At 40.5% G+C, this 16,507-nt stretch overlaps 1 protein-coding gene across 1 annotated transcript; it reads left to right on the forward strand.

The window, feature by feature from the left end:
• Window positions 1-2,885: 2,885 nt before the first annotated feature.
• map1sb (microtubule-associated protein 1Sb) lies at window positions 2,886-11,820 on the forward strand. The gene is made up of 7 exons (XM_076295175.1): window positions 2,886-2,952; window positions 4,486-4,587; window positions 5,725-5,807; window positions 5,910-6,050; window positions 6,162-9,372; window positions 9,537-9,766; window positions 9,936-11,820. The coding sequence occupies exons 1-7, from the start codon at window positions 2,934-2,936 to the stop codon at window positions 10,089-10,091; spliced, it is 3,942 nt and encodes a 1,313-aa protein (XP_076151290.1). The 5' UTR covers window positions 2,886-2,933; the 3' UTR covers window positions 10,092-11,820.
• The last annotated feature ends 4,687 nt before the right edge of the window (window positions 11,821-16,507 follow it).

A 16,507-nucleotide genomic window follows, 5' to 3' on the forward strand; every position in this document is an offset into this window, starting at 1 on the left:
AACCCTTCGCTTAACACCACCATCTACAGGCCGATGGGTGTACAGTCACTAAATGTACACATAACTTATTTTATAGTCCCCCATGGATGAAAATTCACGAAACTTGGCATACCCCCAGAGGATGTCAGGTTAATCAAACACATGAAATTTGGTGCAGTCCAGAACATCCCACCGCACCTCACTGAATAATATATAGTCCAAGGCACAACCTCAAAAGCCATTTGAACAACTTCCAATCTGATGACAACCACATCCACCTTTTCCTCCAAACAGATTTTTATATAGTGAATGTGCAGTTAATAGCAGTTTTTTCAGTAGTAATCGTATAAATAATAGTGTTTTGTGTAGGTATTGTGTATTGCATTTTATATTTATCATTGTGTATTTCATATCATGTGTGTGTGAAAGTGGTTAACGTTAACAACATGGTGCAGTGCTTCATACCTGAATGCCATCACCGCTCAGTCTGTCGGTCTGATGCATGGACCGGTGCATAGTCTGCTCTTGGACCACCATCATATTCAGTTTGACTTGCCGTGAATTATTACACAAAATGTTCATTAAATGTATGATTCAATTGTCAATGGAGAAATTGTATTGGATTCTTACTTCCGGAATCGGCTGTGGGCGTTACTGTCGAGGTCTACAGGCTATGACCGCTAGCTAGCAGCAGTCATAATAAGAATCCTTGAAGGTAGAGCACTTAGATGCATTCCCTAGGATACATTTGGCTGGCTGTTTGGGTGTCATGAATATTGCATTAACTGATGTCAGTGTGAAATATAAAGAATAGAACAGGTTAGACACGAAAGTCCTTTCTCGGGTCGACGGCAAGCCACACCCTCTCGACATTGAAATATTTAGGCTTTCAGCACCATGGTCAGCGTTCCGCTCATCCTTTACGTCATTGGTTCCCAAAGACTGGGTCGCGACCCACGGGTGGGTCGCAGGAGATTTTATTTGGGTCGCCAGCACAATTTATGTTGTGTAGGCTAATAGGCCTAGCTCATACCATTTAACCAGGAAAGCTATCAGTTTTCTATTAGGATATAGTTTGTTTACCACAGTCACGGCCCTAGAATAGCTCTGAAACTAGGGGCGAACGCGCCGCAGAGGGGGCAGCGTGCATCTCACTCGCAAAATGAAACATTTCTGTGGGGCGCCTGCCATGGACCTCGCAGTTGCAAAATCAGCATGAACATTAACGGACAGCTGCTACCGTTGACCGATTAAAATCTAGTTACCATGTTGTCAACTAAAGCACACATCCTGTACCGGGCATGGCTATTCAATTTGCGTCAAAGGCTGATAGTTCCAATTGTAGATGCACTCTTTAAAGTTTATAGCAGCCTCCTCACATTCCTTATTATTTCGTAAAAAACTGAGCGAGAATTTTATAGCTTTGAAAATATTTAACATTGTTTCATGTGTAATTGAGATTGCAGAGTTGTGGGAAACTGAGTCAGTGCATCACCAATCCCTGTAATAGTAGTGTAGACATAGGCGCTATTACGTATCTAGATATGGCACTGTAGAATGGTTGGGGGGGGGGGGGGGGGGCATATAAAAGTTTGAGAACCTGTGGCCTAAAACAATATTGGTGGTTGCATGTTAGATCTGAAGGGAAATGGGTCGCGATGGTCTGTCATTTTTAAAAAGTGGGTCCCCAGAAAAAAAGTTTGTGAAACACTGCTGTACGTTACCTTATTTGTGTCAATTATGAGTGTGAGGTGTGATTACTGGCCTGAGATGTGTTCATCGGAGGCGACTTCAAGACCAAAGAAGAGAGGGAACTGGTAAAGATAAAATATCATTAAAATGTCATGTTTTACAAAAAAAGTTGCCGAAATGCAAGTATGTCATTTGGCGATTTACCTTATAGATTGAAGCACTCCAAGAAGTGGAGAAATTAAAGAGTGCACCGTCATCAAATTCTACAAAGAACTTAGGGATGATTCCATCGGTAAGACCCTGCAATTAGGATATTTAGCCTACATCATGTTAAATGTCTTTATTTCTAGGAAAACTACGAAACTGTGTGTGTGTGGTAGACTAGAACATTCACATGAACTGGCGCGACTACACTAGCTCCAGACCTGTTATTCTTGAGAAAAAAGGAACTCGATCCGAAAGTAAAGGTTCATTCATCAAATCATCATATTTAAGCATTCAACATTCCTGTAATGTGGCTCTAGTCAATTTTTCATAAAACGCCCATTCAGGTGGATATTAGCCTAATAATATCTATTTTGCTATTTAGTGTGACGTGAGCACTGTGCTGTCCAAGAGTTGGGACTGCGCCTGCCCACATGAAACTTCCTGTGACTTCTTCACATTCAAATGTTTGTACACTCTTAAAATGAATGTGTTGTCCCTATCTGGACACAAAGATGTGTTAAAACAACGCAAGTTGTGTTGTTTTCAACACATTCATTTTAAGAGTGTAGTGATTTACAGTGCGACGAAATATCTATCACAGTTCTTGCTAAAACGCATAACATGATGCTCATGTGCTTCATCAGTGTTTTGTATTTTAATCACAAAACAGTAGTTACTGTATGAACAGATCTGTGTTCATGTAATAAAGTCACTGTGACAAACCCATCTTTCTTCCCTAAAATTAGTTTGGACAAATTTGCCTATTTCACTATATTGCTGTTTGAAATAAAAATATAAATGAAACTTGTGTTCTACAATATACAGGCGCTGGCGACCCTGCGCAAGGCAGCGATTGGTCAGATTTTTTGTTTTTAAGCTTGATTGTTTGCGTATGACATCAACCATAACTTTTCAACATGGCGTCTGAACAAGCGCGACCAAGGGAACCGCTTGGAAACCAGGGTCGGGCAGTTCAGGCGGGCTTCAACAATGACAAATATTCTCTACTAATTATTATCGGAGCGCACCGACGACTGAGCCTTGTCGAATATGTTATGCTAGAAATTGAAAGAGGTATGGGCGTTTTATTTAAATAAATGTTTCTGCGGTGGGCAATGATGCATGTCTCAGTAGGCTATGCATTGGGTTTAGGCGACAGAATATCCGCTATACCATTTTAATGTTTGCTGAATTAGTATACTATAAACACCTATAATAAACACCTATGACAGGATCAACAATTCCTCAGTGCGCAAACGAGAAATGGCCAAGACTATTATACAGCGCAGTGTTATCTAGTCTCTGTACAATTATTCTTGTGTTAGAAGATGCTATTGTGCACAGTGGCCATTTTCATCTTCATTTCGAAATAGTGACAAGCCTTTGGACCATAATCGCCTGCCAATAATACAGTTCTAGTATGATTACAAATCCTTGATGTTTGACAAGTCCCAGTTCCCTGGTGCAGTGCAGTCTCTTGCAGCGTTTCCTGGGGCTGGAGACATCGAGCGCGAGTAATGTACATCTCGATGTCTATTATACGGTTTCGCATGGTCTAGTCATCGCACTTCGTTTGTTAAGCAAGCTCATTTTATAGCGCTTTGTTCTGTTATCCCAGAACGACTGTCAGTCACCGGTGCTAAAGCTGTTAAGTTGAGCTGTGCCGTGTCTTACTGTGCCAGTATGTCGATTTAAAGGTTGTTAAATGCAGATGTCTGTCTGGGAGTGAAAGTCTAACCCGAACGGCTGCACTCACTGAAGTGAATCCTTTATAGTGTAACATATCTGTTGATGCCACAACCTTATCGTCTATTTATTAAGGAATGCTAAGGGCAACAAGATAATGACAAACACCAAAGATCAGTCAGGAGGCACAAAATGTTCTAAAATAAATGGAGATGACTGACTCATGTCATCTAAGCTGACTGACAAATTGAAACAGCCTTTTTTGGTCTATCAATGTAGCTGAGAGTCCATAATAGTCTCTAGCAAGTCTCTTTATGTTGACTGCTCTTCATCAACATACTGCATTGTGTACACAGAAACATAATCTATCTGTGATAAACATTGAATAGCCACCCCTCTTAGGTCTTGAAACATGATATTGAAAAGGGCTGTTTTAAATACTGCTCATATGTTTCAAGATGACCTTTAAATAGCCCATTTGATAAACTGCTCGTCTCTGCCCATTTAGGCTGGCACACGTCGTCAAGCTTCAGGGAAACGAATGTTTGATTTGCCCAGCTCAGCTAAGCTGACACAGCTGAAGTAATTCTTCTCATTTAATGTTTCTCATGCTCAGGCATTTAATACTGGCCTCTGCGGTCACCATAAACCCTGTACCTTCCCATTGATCAGCCCCAGCAAACCCATAGTTTGTCTGTGTCGTGAATACTGTAGCTAGTACTTTGTCCATGTAGTACTTGGGTTCAGAAAAATTCAATTATCATGAGAATATTATGACAATGACTTGATATTCTAATAATTATCTGTTTCTAAGTGTGAGTGGAAGTTTTAGATGTCTTAACTCAGAGCCTCCTATTTCAGGACATATAGGTAAATCTTGACGTTTCACATTCACACTTGATTCTGAATTCTTGGGTTTAGGCATCCGCTCCTGGGATATTGACCTGAGTGCATGTAACCTGGATGAGCACCTCAAGCTCTTTGTGTCCAGGCATTCCAGTGCCCTGTCTAGTGATGTCAAAGGTATATATCTTGTCTCTCTTTTGATTTTGCGTATGTACAACAAAAAAAAATCAAATGCATTTCCTTCAATTGCCAAGTCATAATGTTACAAAGAAAGATCTCTTTTTTGCAGTGGCTAAGACTGCTAAACAAAGGGATTAATTATTTATCAAGATTCTTCAATAGCTTCAGAAACAACATTGTCAACATTTCACTAATACATATCCAAAAAAGCATATTATGTCATTTAAATAGCTCAAACTGCAAATAGAATAGAAGCTGAATTCATGGTGCAATGGCATTTGGGAAACAAAAGAGAATTGTTTTGAATGTTCTGGAACATTCTCTGCTGCTGAATATTTCCCAGACTTCACTGGTCATTCTGTCCCCTTGAAATGTAATCTTACATGGTGTTACTGAAAACAATGTCTTGCATGGAAAACCTGCTAATATACTACCCAAACCAACACTGATTGATTTACTAGATGTCATGGAAATAACATGTAGTGTATGCTGCAGTATAGAGTAGATTTTTATCTGTACAATAGCTAATTGTTTACATTTTACAATACACTGGTTGTACTGGTGTGAAGGCATTAACTCATGGACTGACTCAACACAAATGAGATTGTAAATGGTTCACTGTATTATTTCCTTGAGGTAATGTTTATTGAGTAATTTTCCTTTTCATTGCTTGAGTTACAGAAACCTTGGTCAAAAATAATCAGTGACATTGATAACGTTAGTTTAACGTTGGGGTTACTTCAGACGAGTTTCATATTCTTTCTGTGCACAGTGTTTGCAGCCTTTCTTTGGGCCACCACCTCAGCACATCCTGTAAAGGGAGGGAAAGGAAGTGCTTCCAAACAATTGTTTTGCACTTGGATTCTTGGGGCAGAGTGAAGCCTAACATAATCTCTCTCTCTCTCTCTCTCTCACACACACACACACACACACACACACACACACACACACACACACTCATTGAGACAATCATACACGGGTCAATTTATTGTTTGATAACATTTAAGCAGTAGTCCTCTCTTTTGTCCTTTCTCATTTGAATGGCTGATGATGAAGCTAGGGATTGAACCTCTTGGAATGTCCAGACTTGCATCCAGGGTATCACTGAATTTTGTCTTCTGTCTCTGCTATCAGGTCAGAGGTCATTACAGTATAGTTCAGACATTCTAAACATCCATGCTGTGGTCAACCCTTCTGAGGAGTTAGTGTACTCGGAGGTGAGGAGTAACCGTTTTCATTGTATTTTTGAACCATTTATAGTTCTAAAATACATTATGTATTTTTTAATTAATTATATGATCATATATTTTGATATGCAGGTTCACTGGCTCATATTAGATGGATCTCGTCACAAGTTGCTTATATTAACTGGACAGTCATCAGAGGACTCCGGTGATTTGCTTCTGCATACTGGCCAGTTCTCACCACATGATTTCATCCAGATTTTTGCAGATGAGGAGGTAGGTGATTCAAAATCCATCAAGTACTGTGAGCATGTTGTATTCAAACATATTTCTATTTAACTTTACTTCAATTAATGCTTACATTCTGTTCATATCTATTATATTTAGATAAGCCAGCTGCTAACTACTGCAAGTGGGACTGGCAAGGCAGCTCTGACCTTAAGCTGCCCAAAGACTGGGAAGTGGAAGAACTCTGTGTTGGGCAAACAAACCTTGCAGGACAGTATCGATATCAAAATCAACCCTTTGATGGTGTTGCCAAAGATGGAGGGGCTTGAGGAGTTCACAGACTGCATTTCTGAGTCCATGGAGCTCCTCTCCCCCTTTGACCTGCTGGAGCCCCCAAACACTGTGGGCTTCCTGAAGCTCTGTCGGCCATGCTGCTATGTTTTCCCTGGCGGGAGGGGTGACTGTGCCTTCTTCGCTGTGAACGGTTTTAACGTCTTGGTTAATGGCGGAGCCGACACTTGCTCCTGTTTCTGGAAGCTAGTGAGGCACTTGGACAGGGTTGACTCAGTGCTTCTGACGCATGTTGGGCTAGACAGCTTGCCTGGCGTGAACAGCCTGTTGGAAAGGAAAGTGGCTGAGCAGGACGAGAACGCCACTGAATCCCAAATCAAAGAGAAATGGATGAAGAATCTTATCTCGCCAGAGATCGGCGTGGTGTTCCTCAATGCACCGAACCGGCTGAAAAAGGTCCACGGGGAGCCGAATGTGCTCAGGAGTAGTGATCAAGTGGCACTCACCTTACGGTACCTGGAGAAGCTGAAAATCACGCCTGAACCACTTTTGCGCTTAGCAGGAGCTGCAATCGAACCGGTCATCCTCTTCCAGAAGATGGGGGTGGGATGTTTGGAGCTCTATGTCCTAAACCCAGCAAAACGCTCAAAAGATCTTGAGATGTTCATGCATCACTGGCCTGAGAACAGCTCAAATCCCAAAGGAACAGAGGTGCCCCTGACCAGCCTTGTGTCAGTTTGTGCACTGCTGGTCTGGCATCCAGTTAACCCACATGAGAAGATAATTCGAGTTCTTTTCCCTGGCTCTACACCACAGGGGAAAATTCTGGAAGGTTTGGAAAAAATCAAACATCTGGATTTCCTCAAACGACCAGTGGTGTGCCCCAATGATTTGGAGTCATCAAAGTCAGATAAGAATCCTAAACGAGCCGAGAGCCAAGATAGCCTCAAGTCCAGCAACTCACGGCCAGGGAGTGCACTTTTCAAGGAGAAGTCACCCCGTGGAGAAGTTAAAAGTGACAAGACCAAAGCCACAACCGAAAGTGACCAAAAGGAGGCAAAGGGAGAGGAAAAGCCAAAATCCGCTGACAGCAGCAAAATGCGGGCAACCAAACTGGACAAGCCCGGTGCCACAACTGCTCCACCGAAATCTGATAATGGATTGAGGAGAACACCGAGTAAAAAGGAACCTACCTCAGGAAGACCTAAGGTAGATGTAAGAAATGATGGAAAAAAGGATGGAAAGAGGGACTTAAAAACAGAAAATGGCAAAAATAAGAAACCTCTCAGCAAGGATTCTAAGAAAGTTTCGGCGTATCAGTCTGTTGAGCCAAACAAAAATAACAGTCAAGCAGGCAGTGCAAAAGCAGCAAACAACAGCAAAGAGATGGAGTGTAAGAAAATAAACCACAAATCTAACAAAGACCAGCAAAATCAGATCCTGTCCGGTGATACAGAGGACGCTCCAAATCGCTCCCCTGTGTCATCACCAGAGAACCTCACATCAGAGTTCCTGCGGTTAGGTGAGGAAGAAGATGAGGTTCATGGCAGAAGAGGAGAGGAGGGTCATGTTAAAGTTCTCACTGAACACATGCCCCAAGGACTGTCAGAATCCGGCCGTGAATTTGGTGGGCTGGATGGTGCTGAAGGAGGTTACTGTAAAGATGGCAAAGGAGCGCCATTTCCCTCTTCCTTTGCTAAACCCCCTAAAAGTGACCAATGCGTAATTCTGGACCTCACGCCAACTGAGTATACGTTACTCGATGGGGCTCTGAAAGAGAATGCATCCAAGAAGAATAGCCCAGAGGATGCCTGTGGTAGTCCGGACGAAAAGACGCTTGAGTTGACCTCCCCACGGTCCGGCCCAAACAGCGCTGGCCATACTCCTTACCATCTATCACCTGAGGAGATGTGGTCCTCCAAGAAGAACAGCAGTCTTGGAAGCAAGATTTCGTGCTTGGGGTCAGACAGCCAATCAATGGAATCTTACAAGAACTCTGATGCAGGGCCTATCAAAAGCAACCAAGAGAGCACTTCTACATCCTCCAAAGACAAACACACAAGCTTCCTGTCCCTGAGTTCCTTCAAAGACATTGGCCCAGACATATCCCCCACAGTGACCACCACACATTCTATGCCTGCTGAAGTCTGTTCTCCACAATCAACAGAAGTGGATGAGTCATTATCAATGTCTTTTGAGCAGGTGCTTCCACCTGTAAGTGAATCTAGTAATGAGGACGAGCAGTCCTACTCTAATGGACATTTTGTGGACTCTGACTTCAAAGTGGGAATGGCCTTGCCCCTGAAGATTTCCCACGGCATGAAAAACCAGAATGAGGGCTCAGATGGGCGCCCCCTGGCACCACAAGGGCTCATATTCGACCCCACTCACGATGTTGACCTTTGCCTGGTGTCGCCGTGTGAGTTCAAGCACTTCAAGCCTGTCGGAAATCATCAGCATCCCTTGTCGCCCAGAGTGGCTAACCCTAGCCCTCACGAATTCTCAGATGACAGTGACCTCTCTCAGGAGGTGCCAAAACCCAAGGCGCCATCTCATCTGGCCAGCAAGCCTCGTCCATGTGCACAGGAGACACCGCTGACATCCACGAGCGATTACCTGCCCACCGCCTCCGACTCGGACATGCCTCCGGGCACCGAAGACTGCCCTTCCATCACAGCCGACGGAGCCCTAGACTCGGATGATGAGTGTGGCATGGCGTTTCTGCCGCAGAACGCAGGTGATGGTGCACAGAGTCACCTTTCCCTGAAAGGGGGCAATCCGCTGCCTCAGGACCCCCTACCCACTCCCCTGAAAGACCTGCCCCCGTTGCCGCCTCAGCCTGGCACCTGCATGCCCGACCCCGGCAGAGGCGTAAGGGTTGCAACAGCGAAGACTAAGAGGTTACCTGTAGCCACTCAGAGGCCTGTGTCCACTTTAGGGCTTGTTCAGGGGAACAAAGTCAAGCCAGGTGGTGCAGGTGCTTCGGGGGGCAATCTGAAGACCAGCTGTGCTTCAGAGCCCCAGGCAGTTCTTCGTCCCTCAGGTGCTAGAGGAGGTGCATCACGGCCCACTTCTTCAGGTAAGAATTAATGATGCTGTCTTATTGCTTTTCCATCGATTATGTACTACTACTACAATGGTAGTCTCCTTCCTATTTCAAGATACACAATATAGTTTTTCAGTAAATGAGTTAATACACAGTTTTACTCACTCAGTTTTTCTTGCCTAATGTTCACTTCACAGGCTATACCATTGGCAGCAAGGCTGGAAGTATTGTAGGCCCACCGATCTATTTGGATTTGGCATATCTACCATCTGGCCATGCAGCCTCTACCGTTGATGTTGAGTTCTTCACCCGTTTGCGCTCTTCCTGTTACATCATCAGCGGTGATGACTCTCTGAAGGAGACCATTTTGAGGCCCATTCTGGATGCCATCCTGGAGGGAAAATCTGTCTGGCCGGATGATGTGCCGGTCAGATAACACTTATTGACCCTTTGTTATTATTATTAAAACACCATTAGTACACATTAATACACATTTTCTGTTATATCTATGTCCTGTTTTGATCATTTTTTATTATGCATGAATGATCAAATCCTGATGGCTGAGCCATATCGTTTCTGATTTTTGTGCTTTTCAGGTGACTTTGATACCAACGTTTGAGTCCCTGACCATTCATGAGTGGTACCAGCAGAGCCAGGAAAGGCAAAGGAAACTTGGGGTCACTGTGCTAGGCAGCAACAGCACCGTGGCCATGCAGGAGGATACCTTCCCTGCTTGCAAAGTGGAGTTCTGATGAGCAGACAAAATCTTACCCATTTAGTAGTCACAGAGAAACACACACACACACACTCTCTCTCTCTCTCTCTCTCTCTCTCTCTCACGCACACACACACACACACACACACAATAACCACCACACAAAGACTCACAACTCACAAAGTGAGTATGTGTCACACTCTCTCACACACAAATACTCACAACTCACAAAGTGAGTATGTGTCACACTCTCTCACACACAAATATGTTCTCCTTTAAGACTGAAAACTGATAACTCTGAGCACTGTCTAATTTATAGTCTATTGACAAACAATTGTGCTTGATTGGGTTTTCCAATTGGATATATCATGTGCACTTTGAAGTGTTGACAGTTATCATAAACTGGATTTGTTTGAAAAAAGACTGTCAGACTATAATGTAAGCAATTAAGTGTTATAGAAGACTTGTATGTAGGTACAGTAATACATACACAGTGAATGACCAGTAAGAGGAGGAAGTGCCTGACTAAGATGTATCATTGGAGGTAATTCCAAAGTGATTGTAACAATAGAAATCTCTTGGCAACACTAACATGCATGAGCTCATTGCATAAAACCAAGCGGCAATGTGAGTCCCTCTGTAGATATGATCTAGAAAGGCTCAGGTCTGTGGTAACAAATACTTTTGTGTAGGCATTAAACAAAAAATTCTAAGATTCATTTTTCCTATTGAAAACAAATTATTTAAAAGAAAGACCAATCAAAGTCAATCAAATGTAGTAAAACCTGTTATATATGAATATAGATGATGTTTAAAATTATTTTGATGCTCTTTATGTAAACTGATTAAAATAGTGGCAGATGTGAGGACATTGATCTGGCAATCAATTATGTTTACTTGGACAATTATAGAATAACCTCTTTAAGAGGTTTTGAACAAATTGTTATTATCTGAATTGTTATTTAATACAGGTGTAGCTTGGTGTATACATGTTTTACATTTTGCAATACAGAACTAATGTTGCTGATGGGATATTTTCTTCTGACTGTTTCATTTTGTGCCTACAGAGTATTTGACAAAATGTAAAATTAACCTTGTGTACTTGTGTGTCTGCTTTTGCGTTGTATGTATGGCTTCACATGAAAAAATAATTTAACTTACCGGTATCTTGATTTTGTAGCCTACTGTTTTAAATGGGATGTGGTTCACCAAACAGGCCATGATAGTCAATTGGTATACATTTACAATTGGTTAGGCTATTACAGTCATTTTTATACACATAAAATATATTTAATTTCTTTTTTTTTTTTTTACTTAGGCCATATTGTAGGGTGTAGGCCCTGCCCATAAGTGACGCTATTTCCCATTCTTAGCTGACTACTGTGATCTGATATCTTGTGGTGAGAGTAAATTGCTGGATAAATGTTCAAAGTCTGTTGTTTATGACCATTAAATTAAAGCTACAGAAAATGTCAGTTTCTCACAGTACCACTACATACGGGCTAATATGATTTTGTTTAACACAATGTGAATGTTTTGAGAAATAACTTGAATGGATAGATTTTACTGTTTATTTCACTATTATTTCACACTTTAAATGTATTGAGAGTTTGTTTCTCCAAGTTGTCTTTTCCAACTTATTTTAAATGTAAAAAAAATGGCCGTATGTATATAGCATCCCCCTTATCAAGGATTAAGTCATGGATTCTCTTTCATTCATTCTATGTCCCACTGTGTGTGACTGTAACTATGTGGCAGGCTATAAATCACATGAATTATATGCCCATCTATTAAAGAACCTTCCTGGATTTTTCTGAAATAAGAAGTCTTGTCTTGGCTTACTCAGACATCTTTGGAGGCAGTGATCCTTGTATGGAGCAAGAATGTGGTTGTCTTTTTCTGTGACTTGTTAGATTGATTTCTTTATATGAAAATGTACCATGTACTTATAAGATATAATATAAATATATATCAGATATGTGATAATCTCTTAAGATGCCAATGTGGTTTGTGTTAGATTTAAATGCATGACAGCAGTGTAAGTAAGGCTGGAACAGGAGATAGAAGTGCTCACTTTCAATCATATTAAACAAATAGAAGGCTACAATGTTTGCTTGTTGCATGGGGCAGCGTGGCATAGGCCTACAACAATTGTCACTTTTATTGAACTGCTGATACCATTTTGCCATCAGCTAAAATGAAAGTGTGTGCTCTAGTTCAGGGTGTTTTTAGTCAACTAGGGGCAGACTGAGTGAGGACAGTTCAAACGGAGGGACAATTGAAACATCTGTGGTATTTATTTGCAAGGTAATCAGCAGGATTCCATCGTAACATACTCTGTGTCTATGCAGTTGAATCCCACATAATCAAATGGAGTGTGCCTAAAGAATCAAATCAAATCAAATCACACTTTATTGCCATTTGTTTCTTACCATGGCAACAAAATGAGAAGGCATTTCTCTGAGATCAAAGTTCAACATCTAAATTTTTCAAACTTCATTAATTAATTAATTAATTAATTTCCCACTGTAAAAGCTAGAATAAAATAAGTGTGGCCAGATAAATATGACAATGACGTAATGAAAAGTGGTATACACTGAATAAATATTGTAGTGCCGAGGCTATTTGCCTCCGTGTTGGACTTTCCTCTGTGTTCCCGCGTGTATTCTGTTTTCCCGGTGTGTGCGTGTGTGCGTGTGTGTGTGTGTGTGTGTGTGTGTGTGTGTGTGTGTGTGTGTGTGTGTGTGCGCGCGCGCGAGAGTGTTTGTGTCTCCCTCTCCCTCTTGTGTCATAGAATGTGTCAATGAGTTCTGATGTGTTTTGATTGGGGGGAGGTGTCCGGGAGGGAATATTTAGGAGTTCAGATAGGTTAGCGATTGATAAGGGGAGGGAATAGAATAGGGGGTTCTAAGACGTCTAGTAAGTTTAGATAGATAGATAGATAGATAGATAGATACTTTATTGATCCCCAGGGGAAAATCAAGGTCTCAGCAGCATACAGACACATTCTTTAACAGCAGAAAGAGTAATTAAAGTATATAATATAAAAACACAACTAAGCAATAAGGACAGTAGAAGATAAAGAATATGCTAAATATACTAAAATACAAATTATACTAACACTTAAATACAATATATAAAAATATACTAAAATACAAATTACAAAAATACTAATTATACTAACTAACACGGTAACACTTTCTATGAAGGTTGTATTTATAACGCCCTATGAATGCATTCATAATGTTTTATAAGGTGTCTATAAAGCATTGTAATGCTGATTATTACCATCTATATGTATTCACAAGTCGTCATAACCAACTTCATGATGCATTATGACAGATCATTATGAATGATTATAATTTTAATCTGAATAATGCATTATAAATATGTCAAGATCTGCCTACTCACTTTTCAGTTTTATGATGCATCATAACTACTTTGCTTTGCTACAGGCCCGGAGTGGGTAACCTAAACCTCCCGGTGGGCCGCTTCACTTTTGGGCCGGTCGAGGGATTGGAGAAAAATTTTGGCATTTGTCACGTTAATCTATCTTCTCTTAAAGTTGGCTACACAGGTTCGCATTCTATGCCTAACACCGCAGCCTCTGCATGGGTTGTTCTCCCCTCCCAAGAAGAGTTAATTGGTTGGGTCCATATAGCCCGTCTTTCCTAAAAAGTTTTCTCAGATACCAGCCGGGCCGGCCCCCGTAGTGATAAGCGTCAAGGAGGATGGATGGTAGAAAGATGCCATGAGGGACTGAAAAGGCCAGGTAAAAAAGACGAAAAGTATTGGAGGGAAATGCTGGCAAATGTTAGCCAAATGTGCCATGCTTCCAATTTTTTTTGAAGAGGACAGACATAAGTGGCAACTGGTAAAGAGAGATAGCCATGATTATAACGGCGTCATTGGGCTAATAACCTACTGGACATTGTAGCGTTGTCAACCTATTCGCAAGTAACATATTAAATTAATTAAAATATTAGCATTTTGATATCATCCAATATGGCTATTCATAGACTTTGCAAATATTATGCAAATATTGATAACAAAACTCAAGCTTGATCTGTGTATGCAGTAGCCTAGGCCTAAAAACAAAAGTAGCCTGAGCAGCAGATCAGCCAGTCCCCCGCTGAAAATGATGAGCCCGAAATTAACTATGACTATAGGGACAAGTAGAAAGGATAATAGAGTTAACCATATGAATTAAAGTTATTTTATGGAAGAAAGAACAGTAGGCTATGACAGCAGTAGGCTACATGATCAACCTATATGGCTTGTTTGCTCAGAAGTGGGTGTAGTAAAGGAGCAAATCACCAAACAACAACATGATAGCTGACCCATGCAGAAAAAACATGTAAACAATACAGTAGTTCAATATGCCTCTTAGTGGAATTGTGGGATACATTTCAAATGCTTTATTTCTTCCTTCCTGTTTTTGTGAACTTATCAACCTATCCTTGTGGAATAGTGGAATATTAGCCTATAATAAAAACTACAGGATAGTAAGAGCTGAAATGTTGCCTTATTTATCCAATTTCCACCACCACTAAAAAAGTGGGCCGGTCTTGGGCCTGAAACTCCCGGGCTGAAAAGTGGCCCCACTCCGGCCCTGCTTTGCTAAATGCGTATAGTGATGCATAAAGAGTTTTGACTTCTACTGTAGTCCTATCTATAGCTATAAGTATATGTAATAAACTTATAATAATTTATACATTTCCCTACAGCACACAATTATAAACAGCTATGCAATATCATGCGTTATTTGTCAGCTCTAAGTAAAGTGACAAGAATATATTATTAACAAGTTTAAGTTTACTGAGTAATTAAAGGGTGCAATGAACTAAGTACCGAGTCTAGCATCTTTACCCCATATGCACAATATTATAAATTACTATGTTAATGTCATAGGTGTTATTTGTCAGCTTTAGGTACAGTAGAGCAAATGAGGTGTTGTTATAAATAGATATAAGATTATTATAAACAAATATGAGGCACAATGAAATGAGAGCAAGGACAGTAAAGACAAAAGGAATGCATTTAGTTCACTTTATTTTCATTTAAACCAAAGGTCTATTTTGATTCGAACGATCTTTCATAATGACCCAAGATAGATTTCAGTGGCATTGTGAGTTTTATTTCAATAATAACCACCACCACAAAATATAGGACCATGCCGTTCCACTTTTTTGGCCTGTCTCATTGTGTTTGTGTAATGTGCTCAGAGCATTGATAATCAGTCTGATTATGTGTGTTGGTTTAAATGAAAATAGTGAACTAAATGCATTCCTTTTGTCTTTACTGTCCAGGCTCTCATTTCATTGTGCCCCATATTTGTTTATAATATTCTTATATCTATTTATAACAAAATCGCATTTGCTCTACTTTACCTAAAGATGACAAATAACACCTATGACATTAACATAGTAATTTATAATATTGTGCATATGGGATAAATATGCTAGACTCGGTACTTAGTTCATTGCACCCTTTAATTACTCAGTAAACCTATATCTGTTAATAATAGGGTCATATTCTTGTCACTTTACTTAGAGCTGACAAATAACACTTATGATATTGCATAGCTGTTTATAATTGTGTGCTGTAGGGAGATGTATAAATTATTATAACTTTATTACATATACTTATAGCTATAGATATATATATAGGACTAAAGTAGAAGTCAAAACTCTTTATTCATCACTCTATGCATTTAACAGAGAGAAGTAGTTATGATGCATCATAAAACTGACAAGTGAGTAGGCAGATCTTGACATTTATAATGCATTATTCAGATTAAAATGATAATCATTCATAATTATTTGTCATAATGCATCAAGAAGTTGGTTATGACGACTTGTGAATACATATAGATGGTAATAATGAGCATTACAATGCTTTATAGACACCTTATAAAACATTATGAATGCATTCATAGGGCGTTATAAATACAACCTTCATAGAAAGTGTTACCACTAACACTTTATCTAAATCAATTCTAAAAACAGTATCAACATAGTGGTGATTAATCAATCAGAGGCGCTTGCAGTGACTGAGGCAGGGACTGAGCCTGTGATTCTCTGTGCATAGTAAGGTATGGTAAGGTGCTCTAAGGTGCTCTGTGTGAATGAGTGTCATGGTGGTAGTGCAATGGTGATAGTGGTCATGGTGATAGTGCAAATGAGTAAGTCCAACAGTGCAACAATGCAGAAATAAAGTAAAGTAAAGTCTATATATCTATATATTTAACTATTTAAGAAAATGTATAAGTGTGGCCACAGTTCGGCTGTGGCATGGAGGGGGGGTTATGCATACTGTATGTGCTAATGTGCTAATATACCACGCAAACAGTGAGGCATAAAGACAGTGGTAAAAGTGGCTAGTGGACAGACAGTACCAAACATGGAGGGGGTGAAGAGGCAGACAGACTATGCAGAGAAGTCTATCTCTCCT

This window comes from Alosa pseudoharengus, unplaced genomic scaffold (assembly GCF_046254945.1).
Source record: "Alosa pseudoharengus isolate Yale_2024_CS ecotype anadromous, Long Island Sound unplaced genomic scaffold, YU_APseudo_1.1 YU_APseudo_1.1_scf_2, whole genome shotgun sequence".
In the NCBI taxonomy this organism is placed as follows: domain Eukaryota; kingdom Metazoa; phylum Chordata; class Actinopteri; order Clupeiformes; family Clupeidae; genus Alosa; species Alosa pseudoharengus.